The 13,755-nt window shown below is 56.3% G+C and overlaps 1 protein-coding gene across 4 annotated transcripts in view; it reads right to left on the bottom strand.

Annotated features, from left to right (window-relative positions):
- The window catches only part of PPFIA4 (PTPRF interacting protein alpha 4), a 53,525-nt gene that overhangs the window by 1,980 nt on the left and 37,790 nt on the right, over window positions 1-13,755 (bottom strand). For 3 of the 4 annotated variants that reach the window (XM_061442788.1, XM_061442787.1, XM_061442790.1), the window contains 17 exons: window positions 12,821-12,912; window positions 10,647-10,788; window positions 10,239-10,444; window positions 9,684-9,924; window positions 9,448-9,483; window positions 8,725-8,858; window positions 8,405-8,568; window positions 7,734-7,827; window positions 7,420-7,501; window positions 6,603-6,803; window positions 5,706-5,768; window positions 4,359-4,385; window positions 3,280-3,455; window positions 2,709-2,806; window positions 1,805-1,980; window positions 1,523-1,591; window positions 561-738 (listed from right to left, as the gene is read on the bottom strand). In XM_061442788.1, the coding sequence (XP_061298772.1) occupies window positions 561-738; window positions 1,523-1,591; window positions 1,805-1,980; window positions 2,709-2,806; window positions 3,280-3,455; window positions 4,359-4,385; window positions 5,706-5,768; window positions 6,603-6,803; window positions 7,420-7,501; window positions 7,734-7,827; window positions 8,405-8,568; window positions 8,725-8,858; window positions 9,448-9,483; window positions 9,684-9,924; window positions 10,239-10,444; window positions 10,647-10,788; window positions 12,821-12,912 (2,179 nt within the window). The remainder of the gene's footprint in view (window positions 1-560; window positions 739-1,522; window positions 1,592-1,804; window positions 1,981-2,708; window positions 2,807-3,279; window positions 3,456-4,358; window positions 4,386-5,705; window positions 5,769-6,602; window positions 6,804-7,419; window positions 7,502-7,733; window positions 7,828-8,404; window positions 8,569-8,724; window positions 8,859-9,447; window positions 9,484-9,683; window positions 9,925-10,238; window positions 10,445-10,646; window positions 10,789-12,820; window positions 12,913-13,755) is intronic. The other variant, XM_061442789.1, reaches the window with a different exon arrangement.

The following is a 13,755-nucleotide window of genomic DNA, read 5'->3' as shown; positions in this document are numbered from 1 at the left end:
CTCAGCAGTGCTTGGACTGAGTTGAACTGGTTAATTCAGTCCCTTTGGGGATGGCTTCCAAAATGCAGGATGGACAAGACTGACTCCTGACAGCCCCCAGTGCTACCCCAGCAGGCTCTGACCTGGATGCCCAACCCAGGATGAGTGACACACACAGAATCATAGAATGGTTAAGGTTAGAAAGGACCTTAAGATCATCTACTTCCAACCCCCTGCCATGGGCATCCCCATTTCATTCCCAATCCAGCCTTCTCCTTCATCACGGTGGACCAGCGACTGAAGCAACCCATCTACAGCTCAAGGACCACACGGATTCAGCATCACCACCAGCAGTTCTCTGTCTCTCTCCTCTCCTGGTGGCACGTCATCCCTAAAGCATTCACACCCCATGTAGACGAGGCCCTTAGTGCCATGGGTTAGTGGTGGCCTTGGCAGTGCTGGGGGGCGGTTGGACTTGATCTCGAAGGTCTTTTCCACCCCGGTTGGCTCTGAGTCAATGACTCTACATTAACCCTGTGGTGTGAGGAGGGGAGATGATGGGGGGGGGACGACACACCTACCTTCTGGGGGCATCTTCTTGGCAGGGGCGGCCGGGGGGGGCAGTGGCACCAGGCTGGTGACGCGGAAGCCGGCAGGCAGCGTCTCGGCGGAGCCGCTGAGCATGTTGATGCTGTGGACGTCCCGTGGACGGAAGCGCTTCCGCCAGGACGGGGTGCGGCGGAAGGTCTTGTCATCACCCTGCGAGGGAAGAGCCCGTTATGGACCTTCTGAGATACCTTCTCCTACCCAGCAAGGTAAAAGGTGCCTGTACACAAACAGTGCCGAGGTGTGCGGGTGAATCGGACCAAGGACATAGGAGACCTCTCCGGGATGCCATGACATGGGCTTTAGCCTTTCCAGCTGGCCTTTCTCTCTGTCCTGCCTGCAAAGGTGCCTTGGAGGCATCAACGCACGAACCCCAGTAAAGACCCCAAGGGATGCATAACCTTGGCGAGATAATGGCATCTGGAAGCATCTGCTCTAAAGACCGTGCTCTAAAGAGAGCCCTGAACAGCTCTGCTCTCATATAGGAGAGACACAGATGAATTCCCACCTTTAGTGACTCAATATGAACAGTTTTCTGCCTGCTTTAATGGGGCTTCTCTAACCCACCAGCTTCAGCCACTGCAGATGTGCCGTGCTCACAACATCTGTGACTCTAAAAGGCAATATTAAAGCAGCAGGCAAGGAAAGCCAGGTCAGCCTATCTAAAATTCAGCCCTCTGAGCATGAGGCTTGAAATGATGCACAAGGCTCTTCCTCACCTGCATCCACAGCCTGGAAACACTTTCCCTGGGGCCTTGTCTAATAGTTTTAGCTTATTCCACTGATACTGCTCATGCAACTGCTCTAAAGAGTCCATGATGCGCTATTTGACACCACTGGACAAGGAGGGAGTTGAGCAGAGGTCCTGCCTCTCCTGTTTCCTGCACAAGAACAGGGGCTCAGCATTAACCTGACATGGGAGAGTCTTGGTACTCACATCGTCCAGCCTCCGATCCGTGCCCAAGGCGAGCAGGTTGTTGAACTCCCTCTCCAGCACTTGCCGAGCCTGAAATTAACCACAAATGAGCATTCCCCACTGATGAAAACAGTTTCCAGCCCAAGCTCCCACCCCAAGAATGAGATGAAAAAAGCCCATGCACCATCCAAGCGCTCTGCTTTGGAAGGCAGAGTTGAGCCGGTGGCCCCGGTGGAGTCCCCCCGCAGCCGTGTCCCACGCTGGGCACCCTCCTCTGAGACACCCCGAGGTGCCTCCTCTCACCTGGGTGTTCTGCGTGGGGATCTGCAGCACGAGAGCCAGGCTGTTGTGGTCGAAGTTCTCATCGAGGGCCAGGAGCGCCCCGTGCACGCCGCTCTCCACCAGGTTGTTGGCGTACTCGCGGAGCCCGATGGACTGGATCCAGTGAATGACCTGGTCGTTGGTCCACACCAACACGTCTGTGAAAGAGCGAGGGCACGTCTCAGGACCAGCTCAGACCGTGCTCTTCCTTGTGCAGGGACCTGATGGAGCTCTTTTGCACTGCCCCGGGATGAGCCTGGGACTCCCCTTGCCAAGCCAGCATCAATACCGGGTGCTCAAGCGCCAGGAGCGGCTCACTTCCATTTACCAAACCCAATGCTGAGCTAACAGGCAGAAACCAACTGTGAAAATTAATCCTAAGAACCCCCGGCTGCTGCTGTAATTAGGGGCATTATCAATAATGAGATGTAATCCAAGCAGCAGGCAGATGTGTAGGGAATCTCAGGACGGGCAGTGAGGAAGGGGAGGCTGAGCAAGCCATGTCCTCGGCATCGGAAATGGGCAGGAGATGACCCGATGATCAGAGTGGCTCTTTTCTGTCATGACACCTTCCCTCCCCATGGGGTAAAGCTGCACAAAGGCACTTGGAGCAGTCTATTGGGAAAAACTGCAGGGAGGTCCCCCCTTGGGGCAGGGTTGCTCAGAAATAAGGCTTTTATAGAATCATAGAATCATAGAATAGTTAGGATTGGAAAGGATCTTAAGATCACCTAGTTCCAACCCCCCTGCCATGGGCAGGGACACCTCACACTCAAGGCAAATGCTGTGTTAAAATAAGGGATAGGAAAAGGACCATCCCTGGGCATCTCTTGGGAGGTTTCTCATCTCCTCTTCCAGAGCTGGATGGTGCAAGGTGGCTGCTGACCTTTGATTTCGTGTTGGGTCTCTTCTCGCCTCCTCTCAAGCTCTTTGCGGTCGTAGTTGAGCCTCTTCAGGCACATGATGCCGTACTGCAGGCTGGTTCTGCAGGGACACGAGATCACCAACCCTCAGGAGGGCTCAGCACCGTGGGCCAGGTGGGTTGGAGGGACCCACTTCCCTGCTTGCCCTCCCTGTGCCTGAAGGATGCTTTGGTTCAGGGTTGAGTCAGGACAGACACAACCCAAAGGGAAGATCTCAGCTGGAAAAGGGGAATGTCCCTCCCGTGTATGGTAATTCCCAACACCATGTTCTACCTGCCTGCATTCAAATAAGGACACACTGAGCTTGGTGACTGGAGAGGGAACGGAGAACCAATGGGGACTGCTCCAGACTGGAGGAGTGTGAAGGACCTGGCAGGTCCATGGACACAGCCCCATGGGTCAGGGTTTAGCCTAGAAGTGCCACCCTCCAGCAATGGGGCTGGCCAAAATGGGGGAGCATCCCTCAAACTGCCCCATCCTGTGCTCCCTGTGCAGGCTCTGCACCCCAGGGACCTCCTGGAGGACAGGACTCACCGGTGGAAGCTGTCCACCATCTTCAAGTGCACTCTGAGATCTTTCTTGGTGAGGTGGTCCAGCATCCGCGCATCAACGAGACACTCCATGAAGTAGCTGCGATACTGTGGGAGACCCAAGCTGGGCAGCCACTCGTTGCCAATCCACTCGTGGTTCATGTCCCCATAGGCCAGTGTCTGCGGGGAAGCAAAGGGAAAAACTAGAGAGAAACCAGGGCTTGGTGGAGCTGCAGACTCCAGGAGACAAGTGACAATTCAGTGTTGCAGACTGGGGGTCACTGTCCTGAGGACCAAACCCAGGTCAGAGCAGCTTAACCCTACTTTGTGCTGAAGGGAATGGTCCTGTTGGCCATGGTCTGTGTCCCTCAAGGGGACAAGGCAGTAGCCAAAAAGCAAGTGTAGGGATAGTTGGACTTTATGACCAGCTTCATCCAGAAACAATCAAGACAAAGGTTTCAGTGCATCCCACACTGGTTTTTAAGAAGGCCAGAAATCACCAAAAGATCTACTTTATGACTTCAAAATGAAACAAAAGGTCAGTTTTGGGCAGAAAAGCATCAGTTCTTTTTCACTCTTTCACTGCAAGCTGATTCTGGGTCTGAAAATGAAATAAAATCCACCAGAAGTCATTTGAGAGTGATAAAAGCAGAAGAGATGGATCAAATCAGGGCTCTTCCCTCCCACCTTTTCCATTCAGGAAAATGATCTATATCCTGAATCTGGGACTAAAAAAAAGGTGAAAACCAAATGTCTGTCCAGCTAGAAACCCCCCATGCAGGGCAGCTGGTCACTCTTGGGTGGGGGTTTTAATACAGGCTCAGTATCTTGCAGAGGAGGTCCCAAAAGAAGTCACTCTGCCTGAAGCAGAAGGCACTGGTCCTCAGTAGCTTCAGGACCACCCTGCACTTGGAAGATGGCTCAGAGGAGCAACCATAGGGTGCAGATTCAGATACCAACAAGGATGTGCTCAATACTGATGCCCCAAGCTCATCTCCCCGGTGCCCCATGGTGTCCAGCTCTCCCTCCCATCCATATCCTCCCCACGTACCGCCACGGAGAAGGGTGACACGGGGACCTCACCTGTGCCCAGCTGCCTTCCTCTGTGTCCTAAGTGTGACACATGCAGCATGTCAATAGAAAGGACAAGTCAAATCAGTACCTGGTGGTTCTGCACCGTGAACTGAGCTATAAAGGCACAGTGGCAGACACAGGGTCATCATACATCTTTCCTGGGAAATATCACAGAGTCATAGAGCGGTTTGGGTTGGAAACACTTTGGCCTTGAACACCTTGAACACTGCCAGGGATGGAGCATTCACCACTGCTTTGGGCAACCCATTCCAGCGCCTCAGCACCCTCACAGTAAAGAACTTCTGCCTTATATCTATTCTGAACTTCCCCTGGTTCAGTTGGAACCCATCACCCCTTGTCCTATCACTGCAGTCCCTGATGAAGAGCCCCTCTCCAGCATCCTTGTAGCCCTCTTCAGACACTGGAAGCTGCTCTGAGGTCTCCACGCAGCTTCTCTTCTCCAGGCTGAACAGCCCCAGTGTTTTCAGCCTGCCTCCATACAGGAGGTGCTCCAGCCCCTGCTCATCCTCGTGTCCAGTATGGGTACCAAATGGTAACTCCTGTGTCCCCAAAGATGGATGGATGCAGACAGAAACCTAAGCTTCAGCTCATGGGTCCCAACCCCCAAGGGGAGTTTCCCAACCCAGTTTTGTAGCTATTTCCTCCCTTGTCAAGCTGTGCTGGTGTTGCTCAAGCCCACAAAACTGACCAAGGGAAAGTGTCATTTCCCTGCTGCAGCTCTGAGCTCTCCTTTCCCAGAAGACTCCCGCTGGTTGCAGGTCTGTGCTACCCAACCAGCAGGCAAAAGCTGCACTGAAATGCCCCAATTCACACAACAACAAACCCAAAATGCTGCCCCTGCTCTGAGACAGGCACATGGGGTCTTTTAAACCCCAGAGAGGGGAGCATGGCTACGTGTCTCCAAAGGAACCAGAGGTTTTGGGAGCACAGCCACATCCCACCGAGGGACCCCAAGCTGTCAGGGGACAGACAGTGGGGACAATGTTTGGGTGTCAATGAGAGATCCCACAGTGGCTTTTCTGGGTGCAGAATGATCAGTGCAGGACTCAATCTCATGCATCTGTCTTGGGTTTTGTCTTTCACTTCTCTAACTCACAACTCACAGCCAAGCCACTCTAGAAACCCACAGGGGCAAAGGCAAACCCATCTGATGGGTTTTAAGGCACTTTTAGAACTCGTTGGCTATTAAAGGTTGAAAGATGGTTTCCAAGCAGCTGTGTGGTGCTGGCCAAGAGCTGACACATGAGATGCAGCAGAGATCTCCTTCCCCTCCAGGGTTAGCGTGTTAACGCACCCGGAGCTCGGCGCAGTAACCGATACGCCGTGCAGCCTCACCGTCTTGGTGGAAGTTGCCAGGTTCTCCATCTCCTCGTGGGTGACCCAGACGTTTCCAGAGGACTGCAGGGAAAAGAGAGGAGAGGTCAGGATAAACCCCATAGAGCCGTGCCCTCATTCCCAACCGCGCTGGAGCCAGGCCCGGTGCAGGCTGATGGAGGATTGGGCTATCCTTGTGCTTGGAGCCGTACTGGGGACATCTCGCAGCCTCCTTGCAGCTCAGGCTGGTGGCATCCCGCTGCCCATGGCAGCCACAGAGAGCACAGCAAGGCCCTTTGGCTGCCTTTATACTTCGGTGTTAAGCTCACAGAGCCCGCAGGCTTGTCTCTATGAGCTGTGACCCTAGCCATGGCCATCTGAGGGGGACACAGCACGCTTGGGGGCTTTCTTTTTGCTGGCTGCATTGCTACAGATGCTTCTTGGCATTACTGGGGCACTGTTAAGCCCTCAAGGGGTTTGGGAACCAGCAAAAGACATGATCCCTCCATCCTCTCCATGCCCTATCCAGGGATCTCCAGTTGCCCTGACTTGCCCCAGGGATTTCACACAGTCCCAGGAAAAGGCTTGAGTTGCAATGACTGAGGCTGTGCACAGCCAGCCCTGTGAGTCACACACGTGCTGGCTGGCTGGGTTTCTCCTCTCCAGGGAAGCACCCCCTGAGCTTTGCTCTTTGCAGGCTGCTCAACAGGGCCAGCCTCTTGCTGACAGCCTCTGAGAGCAAGGACAAGAGCATCTGCTGCTGCCTCAGGACAGGAAAGCGCTTCACACTCAATGGCCACCAATGGTCTCTGTGCTTAAGGCCGAGCGCCTGGTGGTTTGACTGGTCCATGAGGGAACATCACACCCTCCATGGCCGTGCCTGCCTGACTCCCTGGTGGCCAACGGAGCAGCACTTACGGTGCGGGAGGTGGGTGGTGCCGAGGGGCTGGTGAGTGAGACCATCTCCTGGATGGCCAGCCGCAGCTTGAGGCGATGCAGAGCGTTGCTGATGCCGATCTCCCGCTGGATCTCCGTGTCGGACAGGGCTGACATGATGGCTCCGCTCTTCACGTTGGCTCGGCAAGCGGCGACGTACCAGGCTGGCATCCCCACCCAGAGCTGCACAATGGGGCACAGCCAGTGACTGCATGGGTCACCTCCCCTGACCCCCCTGCCCTCCTGTTTGAGTCATAGAATCATGGAATGGGTTGGGTTGGAAGGGACCTTAAAGCTCCTCCAGCTCCAACCCCTGCCACGGGCAGGGACCCCTTCCACTGGAGCAGCTTGCTCCAAGCCCCTGTGTCCAACCTGGCCTTGAACACTGCCAGGGATGGGGCAGCCACAGCTTCTCTGGGCACCCAGTGCCTCAGCACCCTCACAGGGAAGAGCTTCTGTCTTAGATCTAACCTAGTATCAAAGCTGAAGAGCCTCTTGGGGTTCCTTTTCTGTTGCACAGATGGCACGTGGGCAGCCCAGCATCGCTAGATCTGATGGATGCAGCACCCACTGAGGATTTCAGCTCACAGCTCTACTCAAACCACAACTCAATGGAATATGTGAGGGATCTGGGGATCTGCTCTGCACCCCCAGGTTCTGCAACCACCAACCACGTGCATGGACCAAGCATGGTGGCACTGTGGTTGCTGTACCACTGCCAGGGGAGCACACTACAGACCAGCAGTATCTGCAAAGCCATCAGTGCCTGGAGACGATGCACGGGCACGCTCTGCCTTACCTCCAGCCAGGAGACAACAGTGGGGCCATCCCAGTGAGCAAAGGGCAATCCTTTCCTCCGAGCCTCTTCCAGGAGTTCATGCCTGGAGGGAACAGAAGCAGAGTGATTCACTGATCACTTGTAGGGAAGGAAGCAGCTCTTGAAAGGGAATAGGCCATGGGAGCTAAGAACCAGCTGGTAGCACAGCACTACAGGAGCTAACGGGGCTCAAGAGAGGGTGAAGATGAGAAGTCTTTCCAACAATTCCCATTCATGGCTTCTTGGCCATCGGGCAGGACATTTCCTTGCTGGGACGGGGAAGGAGGTTCACTCACTTCTTCCGCATGCGACGATCCTTCTCGGCCTGAGCACCCAACTTGCCAAGCCCCAGAGGGTCCTGCATGCCCACCTCCACGTCAGTCAGCAGCACTGTTGGCCAAGCAAGACACCCTTGGGTCAATGTGACGTCCCCTGGGTGAGCATGACATCCCCAGGGCTAGAGTGGGCAACGTCACAGCTCCCATCCCAGGTTGCTGGGGATGTACAGGGGGTGACAGTCTCCGTTTCCAACCCACCCTCACAGCCCCCCTGCATCCCTGGATAGCTCCAGGGGATCCCAGCCTGCCATCCCTCCCATTTCAAAATGCTCAACATCAAAGCAGTGAAGGACTTAGGAGTGGAAAAGCAGCTCCTACCAATGGGCTCTGCAAAATCAAGAAGGTCCTATGGGGAGGGAAGCAGATTTGGGGACATTAAAGATAAGACACAGTGATGGGGGGTCACTATCCTCACCGCAGCTCTTGCAGAGCATCACGAGTGATACCATGCTCAGGCCAGAAATGGCCAAAAGGCAGAAGCTCCAGGACCCAACTGCCCAGAGCCAGTGGTCCCAATATCCTCAGAGCAGCAGGGGTGCCCCTGCTCCTCCACTGGTCACCCCAACAGCACCCCGATGCCAGAGAGGGCCAGGAGCCCGGCACGCGCAGGAATGGGGCTGCTCACGGACCCTGCCCTGTGGCCCCTTCTCTGCTCAGCTGGATCAAACGACCCTTCTCCTTTTTCCCAAACAAGCGCCCGATGGAGGATTTGATCCCCTTCCTCTTGGAGCCCTTGTGCAAGGAGTCCTGGCTGCTGTTGCTGCTGGGGTTGCTGGCCTGCTCCTCCAGCGAGCTGGGGATGGAGGAGGGAGAGGAACAGCAAAGCCTTCAGGTTATTCCCGAGCAGAGCACAAGCCCATGGCCAACCCCAGCCCTCCCCACAGTCCCACGTAAATCCTCAAACCGACAGAGCAAGCACTGCTGAGAGACCCGAAGATGCTCCACGTACCTCTTCCCATCCTCCTGGCTGAGCGCAGGGTGGCCCAGCTTCTCCAGCCGCAGTGTTCTGGGTGAGGATGGGGGGGACGTCTCGCATTTGATGGTGGTTTTATCCTCTCGGCTTTCATCCCGAGCTGCAGGGGACTGAACAGGCAGAGAAGCGATGAGGCTGGGTGGCCAAAGTCCAACTCCATCCTTGCCCTGCTGCCTGCCTCTCTCTTGCTCCACGGAGGCATGGCCAAAAGAGCCACGAGAGCCCTGAGGCTTTGCCACGCTCCAGGATTGGCCTCAACTAGAGCTGTGGCAACGGCTTGAGATGCCCAAACAGATGGGGAGGATGTGGCCGTATGGCCAAGATCCTGGGAAGAGGAAGGAGAGGGGATGCAGCCCCGTGGTCCAGGTCAGTGCGTGAGGACAGAAGCTGCTGGCCCTCAGCAGAGGGCTCTGAGGAGCACAGATGGGAATGTCCCAAAGACACCCAGTCGCCAGAGGGGACACACAACGTTTGAGGACCCAGTGGCTTTTCTGAACCTCCCCATGTCCTGCCAGACCCCCCAGGCTGCCAGCCAGCGCATCTCCAAGCACTTTATGGGATCCCCAAGATCCTCCTGCTGAATCCCTGGGGTCCCCAGCTCCATCCCGCGCCTGCTGCACCCTGACCTGGTGTGGACAAAGCCAGGAGCAGGCTGGAAAAGGGGCTTGGACAAAAACCAACGGGATGGGAGCCACTCACTAGCAGTTTCCTCCGGTGCTTCCTCAAGTCGCTGGGCTGATTGCAAGGGGGAAAGCGAGAGAGACACAGAAAGGGGGGCAGTTAATGGAGAAACCCCCCCGCCCCACCCCAGGGCCAGGCACCCCCATCCCAGAGCCCATCCCAGAGCCGTGCGGGTGCCGAGGCACCGCTCCCACCCCAGCAGCCACCCGCACGCCCCGTCCAAGCCCCACGTCCACCCCACTCCTCCTCCTCACCAACGTCATGATCCCCATGCGGTCGAGGTCCTGAGCGGCGCTGCGGGAGGACAGCTTCGGGGTGGAGCGGCCGCTGAGCGGGGGGGACGAGCTGGCCAGGGACAGGGCTGTCAGCGAGGTGGGGATGGAAGCCCTCTTGCAGAGCTGGGTGAGGTTGAGCCCCTCCATGCTGCCGCTCGTGACGCGCGTCTCCAGCTCCTCGGCGCGGAGCTCGGTGGATTCCTTCTCCTCTTGGATCATCCTGGGGGAGCAGCAGGGTTCAGGGCTCTTGGCTCCTCACCTCGCCAGCCATCGCATCCCACTGCCCGGGGGAGATGCACCTTGGGTGCTGTGACTCAAGCCCCTGAGCTCCAGGAATAGTAGGAGCAGGATCCTTATACCGACCCATCAGGATCCACATAAACCATGTGCAGGATGTGGAGCCATTTCCCTGGCTGAAGCTGGACCAAGATCTCAATTTTAGGGCATCCGAGCCTCCTCCCACTGCCTGGAAGTTTGATGCCTCTGGAGCCCCTTCAGAGCAAGGCAGTGGTGGGGTTTGCCCATGGTCATTACCTTATCTCCTCGTTGATGGCATCCAGCTGCTCTTGGAGCATCATGGCCAACGTCTGGGCATCCGAGTGCCCACCAGGGGAGAGCACATCCATGGAGCTGAAAAGTGTCTCACGGTCATCCTCATCCACATCAGAGATCTCCGGGTCGCTGTCGAAGGCGTGAGGCCCCGTGGCCAGGACACTGCCAGCTTGAGCCTGCTCCCAGTCCTGGAGGGAACAAGATCCACTGGTCCTACATGGCACTCCATGCCTCCAGAAGCCAAACTGGAGAGCTCCACACACCAGTTACAACTCAATGCAACCTCAATGGGAAAAACCCTTCCTACCATGCTATCCCCAAGGGCAGGAGACTGGCATGCAAGGCAGGAGGAGACCCCAAGCCCAATGTGACCCCATGAAGATGGGTTACCTTGGCTGGCTCCTCTCGCCGGGCAGCAAATCGGCCCTTCTGTGCCCGAGGCAGACCTGGGGCTGTCCCAAAGGGCTCAGCGGGGCCGTGGACCACAGCACTCAGTGGGAAGCGCAGGTCCGTGGCACTGCCCATATGGGACCTGTGGACAGAGAGCCCTGTTGCAGACACTGCTCCATGCAGGGATGCCCTCATCCCCAGGCTGCTCCCCTTGCAGCCCAGGCTGGCTGAGGACAGAGGAGGAGGATAAGGCCACCCTGGCATGTCCACCCCAGTGATGCCTGCCTGTTCTGCATCTCCTGCCAGGTTGGATGGGGCTTGGAGCAAGCTGCTCTAGTGGAAGGTGTCCCTGCCCGTGGCAGGGGGTTGGAACTGGATGAGCTTTTGGGTCCCTTCCAACTCAAACCACTCTGGGATTCTATAAATGATGCAAACCCAAGGCTCCAGAAAAAGGTGCCCCATTCCCCCCATGCTCGCCCTGGAGATGTGCTCACAGATTGTAGGAAGCTCAGCCCTGGGCCCTGCCCTGCTGCTACCTCCCCCTTCTCTGCAGTACCCACCAGGGCATGCAGCCAGCCATGGAGAAAACCACCCTGTGCAGTGGGTCTGCTGTGAAGCCGTGGGCTGAGTAGTCCCCTCCTGTCCTTCCCTCTCGAGAACAGCTTGCACCTCGCATGTACAGCACGTCTTGTGCCTGCCTTCTCCATCCCCGTGCTCCAGAACAGGGGCCATCCAGGGAGCTTTTCTCCTCCTTTTTATGTTTTCTTTAATATTTTCATGTTAAAAATGTTGAATAAAATCCCGTTTGAAACAGATCTTCCAAGTGCAGGGCCACGGGCATCATTTGGGATCTTCCAGCAGAAACTGCCTGGCACTTCCTCATCGTCCTCCATGCCCAGGCTGGTGCTTGGGAGCAGGTCCCCATGCCAGGGAGAGCAACACAGCAGCTATGGGACATGAGGGCCACTCTTTGCCACCCGTGGTCCTCGATGCATATCTCCGTGTTGCCTGGTTGCTCCTCCTCACCCTGAACACCCAACCCCACAGCTGAGCCCAGCGCCTTCCCAGAGCACGGGGTCATCATTCCCTATGGGCATTGCTACAGGAAGCACGAGGGGGTTTCGATGTAGGAGGACAACAGCAGCTGCCCAAGGCAGACCAGTGGTTACCAGCACGGTGGCTCTGCTTTGCGGTGCCTCCCTGCCCCAGCATCCTCCCAAGGCCAGACAAAGGCACTGACAGGAGCAGCTCTGCTTGGCGTCAGCTTGGTGTCTGCACACGAAGGCACAGCCCAAGTTTCAAGGGGATTTAAGCTGTGGAGCCATTGACAAGCTGCTCCTGAGCTAAAACCAGAGAAAGGCGCCTCAGACAAAAGCTGACATTTCAGCGGGGGTATTACTCTGCCCTCTGTAACTCAAGCTGTCTGCTGCTATTTCCTCCCAGAAACAAAGCTAAACACAAATGTCCATCTTGTTCTTACAACCCCACATAAAGAGGTCCCACACATGCTCCTCTGGCACTCAGCTACCCTCCGGCCTCACAGACTCTCCCTCACTCTCCCTCTTTCTTCTATCCACAACAGATACGATGCTCAGGAGAGGATGCTGTGTCCCAGGCGGCCGCAGCAGCACACTTTGCTGTCACCCTCCTATTCTAGCCCCCTGCTTTAGCCAGTGCTGGGGGCTGGGGCCTGAGGCACTCACCTCTCTTCCTGGTGCTCTGGGCTGCTCCCCATCTCCCAGATGACTTTAAGTGAAAGGGCAGGGGGGGACCATTGTGGAAAAGAGGGGTAAAAAAGGGGGGTTCATTCTTCTTTGCCTGCAACACCTCAAATGAGCTTCTCCTTCTCCATCCCCAGCACACCACAAGGGGAAAGGTGCTTGGTGAACACCCAGCTTTCATAGAGAATTAAGCCCTAAGTCCTTTGTGCAGAAAAAGAAACGACGCCCAGTGGGTTTTTGCCCTTAAAAGAGCAACTTTTGGACTGTTCAGTTGGGCTGGGCTATTCTCAACAGTCTGTGTCCCACGGTGGGGACAGCAGAGCCAGAGCTGTCCCTGCTGCACGAACCACCCTGCAGCTTGGTGAAACCAGACGTGCTTGATGCCATCAGCATTTTGGGGCCAAAGCCAGGGGTGCAGGGTGCAAGCAGAGGCTGGTGGGGTTCTGCCCTTACCTTGTGTGCACGCTCTCCACGAACGTCCCACTTCTGGTCTTGAGCTGATCAACCTCCAGCCTCAGTTTGTCAATCTCATCAGACAACCGCCGCTGTTCGGGGTGAGACAAGAGACAGGGGTTGGTTTTGCTCTGAGGAGCAGCCAGGCTTGGGGCAATCCACGTCCTTAGCTATTCCCAGGTTTCTATTTCCTTTCAAAACCCCCATCCCAGGTTTAAAGCACCTTTGGCACATCGGGAAAGAAACAGCTCATGCAGGCGACAGTGAATGGCGATGCTGGGGTGATGCCGCGAAGGGAGGAAGTGACCACAGGCCAGACAGACAGACACACGCGTGCTCGAAGCGATGCTGCTTTGAGAGATGAAGGAAGATCAGTCCCACTGGGATGCTCTGGGTTTGCTCCACACTGCATGTGCGGGGCCAGCAGTGAGGGATCAGTTGGCCAAATGGGCTGCTGGTCCTGTCTCTCCTGCTGCCAGTCCCATCCTCACAGGAACCTGTGCCTGCACTACGTGGCTGTGCTGTCCTACAGGAGATGTGAGTGGGAAGGGAGGCAGGGAGATGGATCTTCCAGGCCAGCAGGATCCAGTCCCAGGGACAAACAGGCTGAACCAGGGTGGGCAAAGTGCAGGCAGCATCATGAAGGTCTTGGAGCTTTGCCTCTGCCTGGAGCCAGCCCTAACCCAGCAGCCATGGCTGGGAAGCACGAGCAGTGCCCACATTGGGATGCTGGAAGCATCTGGGAGAGCAAGGCCCTGGGCAAGGGGGAAATCAACCATGCATGAAACACAGGGCATATCCCAAAAACTCCCATTGCTTCAAAAAGCAGTAACCCTCCAGCTTTCCAGCACAGGCCAACGTGGTGGACTCGTGTTGCAGACCCTACGTGGATGCTTTATCTGAGAGCATGGAAGATGTGAAGATCTACAGGGCCT

Source organism: Pezoporus flaviventris, unplaced genomic scaffold (genome assembly GCF_033815535.1).
Source record: "Pezoporus flaviventris isolate CSIRO_AGI_PZ_B2104156 unplaced genomic scaffold, CSIRO_AGI_Pfla_v1 ptg000253l, whole genome shotgun sequence".
Lineage (NCBI taxonomy): Eukaryota > Metazoa > Chordata > Aves > Psittaciformes > Psittacidae > Pezoporus > Pezoporus flaviventris.
The sequence above is the reverse complement of the archived record's forward strand: the minus strand, read 5'-3'. Positions and strand labels throughout refer to the sequence as shown.